The sequence below is a fragment of the Lepidothrix coronata genome, unplaced genomic scaffold (assembly GCF_001604755.1).
Source record: "Lepidothrix coronata isolate B3197 unplaced genomic scaffold, Lepidothrix_coronata-1.0 Scaffold98, whole genome shotgun sequence".
NCBI classification, from domain to species: Eukaryota; Metazoa; Chordata; class Aves; order Passeriformes; family Pipridae; genus Lepidothrix; species Lepidothrix coronata.
The window spans coordinates 3,449,077-3,459,112 of NW_016690278.1; the positions used below are offsets into that span (position 1 = coordinate 3,449,077).

Genomic DNA, 10,036 nt, shown 5'->3' on the forward strand with positions numbered 1-10,036 from the left:
TGGAGCATCCCTCTTACGAGGAAAGGCTGAGGGAGCTGGGCCTGTTCAGCCTTGAGACAACTGAGAGGGGACCGCATCAATGTGCATAAACACCTAAAGCAGGGGTGCCAAGAGGACGGAGCCAGGCTCTTCTTGGTGGTGCCACGGAACAGGACAAGTGGCAGCGGGCAGAAACTGATGCGCGGCGAGCTCGACCTGAAGATGAGGAAGAACATCTTCACTGCGCGTGTGACCGAGCACTGGAACAGACGGCCCACAGAGGGGTGTGGAGTCTCCCTCACCGGAGAGATCCAACAACCGCACGGGCGGCGGCACCTGCGGCACCAGGAGCCGGCACGGCACGTCCGGGATCGTCCTTCCCGGATCGTCCCTCCCGGATCGTCCCTCCCGGATCGTCACTTCCCAGCTCGTCACTTCCCGGCCTCGTCACTTCCCCGGTCCCTTTCCGGGCCGGGTCCGGCCCGTCCCCCCGGACGGCGGCCGCCATGGGGAGCCGCGGGCAGGCGAGTCACACACACGTTCTGTACTCACGGGAGTTCTCCGGGCGGGTTGGAGCTCTGTGGCCTTTGTAGGAGTCGAAAGAGATAAGGCTGTCAGGACGAGGAGGACTGGGGGAAAGGAAGGGAGGGGTTTTCACGCAAAGGCCGCTGTGGGAAATGGAATCGAGGCAGAATAAGCGGAGGTTAAAATGCATGGAAAGCACGACTCGTGAGGGTAAGGTGAAGAAAAGCAAAGAGTGAAGAAATATTTAAACTTTCCGTGTGTGCGGTGTAGAGCAGTGTCAGGCGCGAGAGCACCTTTTTCAGCAGCGTTCCGAAGCCTGGTTTGGGAGCGCTGATGCACTGAGGTGTTGGGGGAGTTCTGTGTTTAAGTGGGGGGCCGGTGAGGTCAGAGCAGTCTGCATTAATGTGTCTTGATCACGGTCATCCAGTGGCTGGGGTGCTGAAAACTGCCCGGGGGGATGTGCAGAAACAGAGTAAGAATATGCCCAGTTGGAAGGCATCCACAGGGATCAAGTCCAACCCTTAGCCAGCCTGCACAGGAGCCTCCCCAAGAGTCCCATAATGTGCCTGAGAGTATCATCCAAATGCTTCTTGAACTCTGTCAGCCTTGGTGCTGTGCCCACTGCCCTGGGAGCCTGCTCAGTGCCCAACCACCCTCTGGGGGAAGAACCTTTTTCTAATATCCAACCTAAACCTGCCCTGACACAGTTTCAGGCCATTCCCTGGGTACCTGTCGGTGGTCACCACAGAGCAGAGATCAGTGCCTGCCCCTCCTCTTCCCCTTGTGAGGAAGCTGTAAACTGCTATGAGGGTGGGAAGGTGCCTGAAAATTGCTCATCAGAGAGTTTGAAATAACCATAAAAGACTTCCAAGTTTCACCGTACCTGTCTTCGACACAAAACAACTGGTAATATTCATTCAGCATTTACAAAGATGGTGAAAAGATTACGGGGTAGAAATATTTCAGAATGTCCTGAAGGAATTTAGTCGAATCTGTTAAAATACATCTACAAAGCAAAAAAATTTTTTTGCTGCATTCTAATTCTGTGAGTTTACTTTCCACAGATTAACCCATCTAGGGAACGTTGCTATTAAAGGCAACATGGTTCTGTTCAGCTGCTAATTATTAAGCACCCAGAAGCTGAAAAGGAGTTAGCAGGCTCCCTGTTCTTTTTTATTTGTTTCTGCTGAGATTGATTTAGCTGATTGCGAAGTTTCATACTAATTCTTGTGAAAGTGACAGAAGGTTTTTTTACTTGAACGTTCATGAGACTCTTGTGCAATTGACAATGCACTAATTTGCCCTCTTTTCAGAGAGATCTGTTATGCATTTGCATATACTTCTCAGCATGCTGAATCACCTTACAGTAAAAGTTATGATGGGGTCTAATCCACGTGGTGAGGTGAGATTTGAAGGTGTCCCTAGATATCACTAAAGTTGAGAAGGTTGAAGGAGCAGCACTAAACTGGAAAGTTGTGTGTACTTACCGGTTTATGTCTTTTTCCTCTTCCTAAAACCTGTGCACACTTCTGAATGAATTCTCTCAAGGTGTGGCCAAGTGACAAGCTGAGTGAAGGAGGAGAATTTAGCTTGAAAATCTAAAAATGTGTTGACATCAGTTGAAAACAGTAGCTTTCAGAGAAGATCACCATTTCTGTCATTGGCAGACTTAAAGCAGAGACAACACTTTTGTCAGGGCCCTGCCAGCATGTTTTTATTTGCTTTTTACTTTTAGGGGACAGTCTTGTTTGCATCTCCAGCTCAGACACAGAACATGCCAATAAAGAAGGTGGTCATTTCACAGTTACAGCCCTGTGTTTCCTCCATACCCTTCTGAGAAATGTTTTGAATACTAATTGTGAGAAAACAATTTAATATTATTATGAAGTACCTGGATTGTGCCTTCTAGAGATGCCAAAACATGCTAGGAAGTACTAGAAAGAGCCTCAAAAGGTATCTGGCTATCAAGATTAGGTGGGGTTTTTGGGTGCTTGTCACAGATTCTTTCCAGTCTCTGACAAACACCGAAAAAGTCTCAAAAGGACTTGAGGATTTCTGTAATTCCTTGTAGCCTGTATGAGTGAACAGCAAAAACCACATGCCTGTGAGCTGTGATTCTCAGGGGTTTTGCTTTTCATACATATTGAGGTGTGTCTTCTCTACGTTTAAGTCCTAATTTTTGAGTGTTTGCTTTTAGTGAAGTTTTTGTTTGCTGACCTGGCAGTTGTATTTAAGGGAAGGACTTTGCCTTGTGTTGGTTCTGCCACACCACCTGTAGAAAATTATGCCCAGGTATCGCACAGAGTCATGGAAAATAGTTGTTGAATTAGTTAATACACAGTTTCAGATCCTTTTGAAAGTCACTTTTCTCAAAAATTGGTTTGTAAGTGTAAGAATACTATAGTTATCTCTATTTCTGCCTTTTTCAGTAATTGGAGAATATCCACTGAGGTACCCTTGATAGTACCTTCAAGTAACTTGACATTTGGCGTTATTCCAATTCTGTTGGCTTTATTTGACATCAGCACAATAAATATGTTTGTGTCCATGTATATTCAGGATTATATACCCATCGTGCCAAATAATTACTTAGGAATGTAATGCTAGCATCTTAGATTAATTTGAAATGTCCAGAAATTGAAATGTCTGGGATTTTGATTTCGTCACATCTAGTTTGGCTGCAAGTTTTTTTTTAATGAGGAATTGAAGTAAAATATCTTAGATATTGATTTGATTCTGTTGAATTGTCTATTAAATGGAAATAACATGAATTTTCAACAGAAACATTTTTAGTTGTAACATGTTAATTTCACCTGAGAATCCTGCTCAGCAAATAAGTTAATTCTATTGTTGTTGTATTGGCAGGTTTTGAAGCTTTTTAAGTTGTTACACCGAACACGGCAAGAAGTTTTTAAAAATGATACCAGAGCCCTTGAAGGTGAGATGCTTGTTTGGTGTGTGCTTACCCGTATTTCTGTGGACCTTTCTTCTCCAAATACACAGAGAATTCCTAACATAATTTTTCCTTACATCATTCCCTTCCATATTTTTAAGTAATCATTGGGAGAACTTGTAATAAGTAACCAGAGATCCTTTAATTTGAAACAAAAAAATGGTTATTAGATTCAAGCGCTCAAGCCGTATTTTGTAAGGGAAATATCTCTTTTTTTGAACTGTGCTAATCTTCCTGGGAGATTTTTTTTTTCTTTTATTTTTAAACTTCCTCTCTTCGGTCCAGCCAAAGCATGTTTAACTGTACTAAACATTTGAATTAGTCGTCTGTGTATGGTTTCTCCTCAAGGGATAAGTCCTGTTTTTTTAGTAAACGAGCTTCTGTACATAGTTCAGAATGCTAGATAGGGAATCTTATTTTATTCCTGTACCAATCGACTTAAAATATGACATCACATGAATTGCAAGGAAATCTTACATTGAAATACTTCAAGCAGAGTGTCACAGGGAGGTGGAATAAATGAATTAAAATTGTGAGCTTTGAGGCAATGAAAAGCACAGGATACGATTTTTGTTCACTCTCTGGGTTTTTTTTGTTTACTTTATTTAGCTGCAAGACAAAAGATAAACGAAGAATTCAGAAATAACAAAGACGAGACATCTGAGGAGAAGATAAATGAGGTGCTTGTTTTCTTTTTTTTTTTTTTTCCAATTTGCGGAAGAATACTTATAAATGACCTTTTTATTTAAAGAATCTTTAAGTCAGTGGAGGTACACTGAGACATCATGAGAGCCAGCTTAGTTCGAAAAAGCTGCTACGTGGATCTCTGTTTATAAATATGTAAATACCTCCAGTGGTATTAGTGAGAATTTTTGCACATACAAAAATACATAAGCAGAAAGTGTCTTCTGACAGTTCAACATGATTATTTTGAAGTTTGTAATAAACTTATGGGGAAAATGTTTACAATTGCTATTTTCGTGTAAATATTTTGTACTTTGCTCGTAACATCTTTCTGAGCTGTGGTCACTTGAGTTTCCCTGGCCATTGTGTAGACAAGCACAGAAGGATACAGAGAAATTAAATAATCTGCTCAGTTACTGGCAGATCACAAATGAATCAGCATCTTTTGAGGGAGGCAAAAAACAGCAAAATTATTATGACTGACTGTAGTATAGAGGTATTAATTATACCACAGGGATTTTTTGCTTCTTCATTCCCCATGGTGCATTAAAAGTAGAACATTCTGTTAACTCACTAAGTTAGTTACCTTTGCTCAATTGCCCCCTTTACACTTTTTACTGAATCATTTTTCTAAAACTTAACTAAGGCCTGATATGAAACCTCTGTATTTTAGGTGATTTTAGTTCTTAACATCTATACAGGGTGACTAACTTAGTCCTTGTCATTCAGCCTTTTAACAGATTGTATTTACATTGTCACTGGGCACTGGTTGGACAAAAATGCCTCCATTCATCCCTTACAGAAATAAATGTAAACCTTTTCCTCATACCAACCACTGGACAGCAACATAAATAGTCCTGACCATTTAGTTAGGACTTTCTGCATTTCTGCTTGTTGTCAGCTTCCAGTAGTAATACCCTGTGTTTGTGTTCCCAGTATCTGATCAGCTCAGCTATGTGGTTTGGGGTGCTTTTTTAGTAGATATTCAGGAAAAACGCTTGTCGTAATTTCTAAATCTGTATTTGTTAGGATTGGCAACCTGCACAATACACATGTACCTTTTTATAGTGGGTTGGTTGACTTGATTAAATGTGTCAGTGAAAGAAATGCTAGACTTTCATCCCAACTACACACTCTTAGAACATCACAGAAGCTGTCAGATTTATTATATATACATACATCTATATATTTTTATACACACACTGAATAGACTTGGTTGCAGAAGAACTGAATCGAATGATATACAGGACTTGGGAGAGTTTGGGCCCACACTTGCTTGCATAAACGTGGTGCTGTTAAGCATTCTGCTTTGGACAGCAGCTAAAAATTTCAATATTGAAGATCCAAATGTGCATTACTCTGCTGGAATAGGAAGCTGCAGTGTATTATGACATCAAGTACCTACTTATACATACCAAGTGTGCAGTGATCTTAAGGAGATCAAAGTAACTGTGTGCAGCTTGAGAATGTGAGACGTGGTAGCTGAATCCAGTGCAGTGGTTTTAGTTCGGATCCGGACTGCACTTCTGAAGTTACCTTGGTTATCTCCACTTCCTGTGATGTGTCTTGCTTTGTAAAGCAATGCCAGAGCAAATGGCAAAAATTCCTTTGAGATCAGTCTGAAGGGGAAGGTGTGCTTCAGGAGCATGCAGCCTGGCTGCTACTGGCCTTTCAGCAGGGAGAACTGAAGGATACCTGCTCCAAACCCTTAAAAGGGAAAGGCATGAGGAGAAGTGCAGTGTAGATGTCAAGTCTTGAGCTCTAACCTTTGCAGGGATCCTCTTCTTTTGGTTCACACTACTTTCTAGTATAAGCATGTCTCCTAAAGTGTCTCACTTGTGCAATTTCATTTTTTTCTGACACAAGTATCATGCAAACAAGCGTTAGGTTCTCTTAATGGTGCAGCAAGACAACTAGCAAGGGTGCTTCAGCTTATCGTCTTAACGAGGGAAGGAATTCCAGGCCTTTTGCCAAATACTAATGCCTCTGCTAATCTTAGGTAGTTCCTTGTTCTTGTACTGCTTTTCTGTGAAACCTCAGTATTCTTAATTCTTGTCATGTTTTGCCCTTGTTTTTTTCTCCTTATTTGAAGAGCAGTAGTGTTAAAAGAATGAGATTGCTCTTTCACTAGGGCAAATGTTATTCAGGCATTCAAAATGTCTTTGATCATTGGAAGCTAGTTAATTGTTTCTGTGGTTGCATTTTACCTTATTTGTTTGCAGTTTTATTATATATTCTGCTGCATGTTACTGAGCTGAAGTTTCCTTCTCTCATCTGTATATCAGAGTAGTTTATATATCAATCTGTAAATTATTCCAGGATCTCCAAGGCAAAAGCTGCATATAGATAGCTAACTGAATAATAGAATTGACTGGCTTTATTATTTGAATAGTTGTCTGGTATGGAAAATATCTTCAGGAATAATCACATATAATTTAAATTGCTCTGTTCTGTTTTCTGTGCCTTTTTTGTTCCTTTTGCTAGCTTCTGAAAATAGCTTCAGATGTTGAAGTGATTCTCAGAACTTCCGTTATTCAGGCAGTTCATACAGATTCTGACAAAATAGGTAAGTCAGTCTGCATGCTAAAAAGATGTTTAAAAATGTTGTAGTTTTGTAAATAAATACAGAATGTGAAAATAAGTAAAGGGATAGTGAGACAAATTGTCTGTTATTCTTTGCCCAAAAGCTTAATGTAAGCTGATGATTAATGTCACCACCTAGGACAGGTGGAGGCTTCAAAGGTACAAAGTTTCTTACACAAACACTTTGAAATATGGAGGCTGGTGGAAAAGAGGCGGTGACTACTTTTAATGCCCCTAATGAGAGGAAGAAGTTATGACTATTTAACTAGCTATAACTCTTAGGAGGGACAGCAATTGGGTAGCAGGTCAGCATGCAAGTACAGGGTAGTCAGTGTGTGTGTAAATGCAGTAGCCACAGTATCTGTGTGTGCGTGCTTGCTCTGCCAAGTGGGTGGAAGCTGCCTGAGGAGAATTAGCAAGTGCAGTGTGTACACTGTTCATAGAATAGCTTTTTGAGGATTTGAGTGTTTGAATGTTTTTGAGGATTGAGTTCTTTCCCAAAACCTTTTTCCAGCAATTTCAGGTTCAGATTGTGCTGTAGAAGACCTGTGACACAACGATGGCCTTGATGCAAAGTCTATCCAATTCTGAAATTTTGATTCCTAGTTTAGAAGTTCTTTTATTTTACAGTCGAACAGTAGAGAAAGCACACAACTGTGTGGTAGAGAACAGGGAAAATCTCCACCTGAGTACATTGTTTCCTTTCACTTCTGTTTAGTTTTGTCTGTAAAGTTTTGTAACAGTTGTGAGATCTAGGTTTGGTAGAGCATTTAACATTAAAATGGCCATCACGATGAAGCCCGAAGATATGACTAGACCAGTGTCAAGTCTTCCACAGAAGAAAAAAAGCTGAAGACTTGTCTTAGTGAGAACAAAAAAAACCAAGGGGGAACATCTTCCCTAGTGCAATTAAATTATTGTGCTGTCACAGAATCAGTTCACAGGGCACTGTTATTGTCTAAAAAGAATTTGAGGCACAGTGGTGTACAGTCGTGTTGAGATTCATTAGTAAATCTTGGAGAAAAAAATAGGCTGAGATTTTCTTACTAAAGGGAAGGCAATTTCAATTAGGAGCTTGTTAGTTATATTAGACAATTTTTCTGGTTTTTTTTAATGTTTAGTTACGTTACTCGATAGTATACAAATGTCTCAGTCTTTTCATTTTGATTTAATTTCTGATTAAGCTGAGACAAGTAGAGCTTACTTTTTTAGTGTTATATCAGACATGCAATATGTGCTGATTTTGATTTGGTGTGTTGGCAATGTATGTTCAAAATTTAGCTTTGAAAAGGAAGGTTAAAAATTCTCCTTTCAATTTTTATTTGTTTGTACTTTTGCTTTTCAATACTTTATATCCAGTTCTGTGGTTTTTTAGTATTTGTTCTAGGCATGTAGATCAACATGTTTTCTCATACCTGTACTCCCATTGATTTTATCTAAGAGAAATGCAATGGGAATTTTACTTAAAGCTCTTAGAAACTTATTAAGTGCATCAGTATCAGTACTTAGATGCAAAAAGAGCATACCCTCAAGAAAATCAGGTTTTTTTCTCGTAAGGTGAGGGATATCAGTGCACTTTGGACAGCATGTTACTCATTGAACACACAAACACACAGTTTTGCAGGTTTACTGCATCTCTTGCAGCCGCCTGGCATAGTCAAAGTACAGTGTTATGATTTCAGGTGTTTGTGATTTAGTTTTTGCTGCTGGAGCAAATCTGACATGACACAGCACCTTCACTTCATGAAAAAAAGACAAGCTGATTCTGACAAGTTAGACAGCAAGAACTAAGGTGTCAGGAAGGGGTTAAAATGGTGTATATTTAGGCAAACCCTAACACAGTGCGCTTCTGTGACAGTACAGTCAGTTCTGTGACAATACAGTGGCAATAACTTTCCTTTCCTCTTGGCCTTTAAAACAGGTATGACAGGATAAATAGTACAGATCAGATTCCAGGACTTGGGGGAGCAGGCTAAGTCAAATTCAGTATTAATTTTTGAAACTATTGAAGTAAACATGGCTCAGGCTTGATAAAATTGCCATTCACTTTCCTGCTAAGAGTTACTGCAAGGCTTTGACATTTTTTTATGACTTCTTAGTGCTATTAAAGTTTTCAATGCTCTTAAAAGGAAAAATGGGAAGGCATTATTGTGACCAAGTGAAGGTAAAAATCTTAGCATAACTTTCTCTTAGGTAGAAGTCATGATGATGCTGGTACACTTACCAGAAGTTCAAATCCTCATTCAGATCCTCACCATAAACCCAAAGTTGAGATCCTCGTGATCCTTATGAGATCCTAATTTTTTGCTTGTTAGTGTAAAAACAACTTCAGAATAGTATTTTCCGTAAGATTATAGTCTTACTGTTTTTTTTTTCTATTACAGTGCTCATACCCAGGAAAGATCTTCTACAAGACAACACTCCTTACTTAGATAAACCATCAAAAAAGCAAGAATCCTGAGGAAAATATGTCCCTCTCCCCAGAAAGTTAATATCCTGTAATGACATCTCTGAAAACCAACCAACAGTGTATCCTTGTTTTAAAGCTAAATTTTGGAAACAGTTAAGTTTCCTGTTACCAGGAAAACAGAGACTGAAGTCAACTCATCGTTTTTATTGAGTGCTGTGATATCATCATTCACTTTTTCTGTGGATATACTAATATTTCTACAGGACTTAAAAGTACACTGCTGAATTGTGTTACTTCAGCCAGGAAGGTTTCTGATTATGACAGTTGTCAGACGGAGATTGTTTCCCAGCAATCCAGAGTTTGTCAAAGCTAAATAAAAATTAAATGCTGTTCTTAATCCTTATAGTATTTATTTGTAAGTTTCTTGTTAATCATAGGCTGCTATGAAGTAATGAAAAGACATCTTGTGGCACTTGCCGTAAAATTTATGCTTTGCACCAAAAGCATGATTTCTGAAGTGGTCATTAATTGTACACTGAATAAATTATTTTTATTTTACAGATGGGAGAGCATGTGTAGTGTTTTTCTTCTCCCATGCACCTTGGCATGAGCAGGAATGTTAGGGTTTGAGTTCTCAGGTGACAGCACAACAAGAGAAGCGAGCCACAACCTGGATGTTGGCTTAGATCATATGGTTTATGTATTTATGGTTTGTATTTTAACTTGTGATTAATGAGTGACTTACTGAGGCATTTTCTAAAAAAGGAGCCTTGCTGGTTACTTGTAAGTGAGCTAACTTGCCTAGAGTGAATGTATGAGGAGTTTAATTAGTAAGCCCTAATCACTTCCATTTTTTTCCTAGAGACTTACTTGCTTCTTTTGGAATTCATCACAATGAGCTG

The 10,036-nt window shown here is 39.5% G+C and overlaps 1 protein-coding gene across 3 annotated transcripts; it reads left to right on the forward strand.

Annotated features, from left to right (window-relative positions):
- Window positions 1-388: 388 nt before the first annotated feature.
- Window positions 389-9,542, forward strand: LYRM7 (LYR motif containing 7). Of its 3 annotated transcripts, XM_017822548.1 has the most exons (6): window positions 510-714; window positions 2,702-2,796; window positions 3,370-3,442; window positions 4,067-4,137; window positions 6,626-6,707; window positions 9,109-9,542. In XM_017822548.1, exons 1-6 carry the CDS (start codon window positions 657-659, stop codon window positions 9,183-9,185), a joined length of 456 nt encoding a protein of 151 aa, XP_017678037.1. In that variant the 5' UTR covers window positions 510-656; the 3' UTR covers window positions 9,186-9,542. The 3 variants fall into 3 exon arrangements, with proteins under 3 accessions (XP_017678039.1, XP_017678037.1, XP_017678038.1); XM_017822550.1 differs by lacking the exons at window positions 510-714; window positions 2,702-2,796 and adding an exon at window positions 389-503; XM_017822549.1 differs by lacking the exons at window positions 510-714; window positions 2,702-2,796 and adding an exon at window positions 2,264-2,293.
- The last annotated feature ends 494 nt before the right edge of the window (window positions 9,543-10,036 follow it).

What these genes read in the sequence shown, in the direction of transcription:
- LYRM7 (XM_017822548.1), top strand. Translation starts at nt 657, where the DNA reads ATGGAATCGAGGCAGAATAAGCGGAGGTTAAAATGCATGGAAAGCACG. An exon ending in CTGAGGAGAAGATAAATGAG is followed by an intron (nt 4,138 to 6,625) that starts GTGCTTGTTTTC and finishes TCCTTTTGCTAG; the next exon opens with CTTCTGAAAATAGCTTCAGA. An exon ending in TACAGATTCTGACAAAATAG is followed by an intron (nt 6,708 to 9,108) that starts GTAAGTCAGTCT and finishes TTTCTATTACAG; the next exon opens with TGCTCATACCCAGGAAAGAT.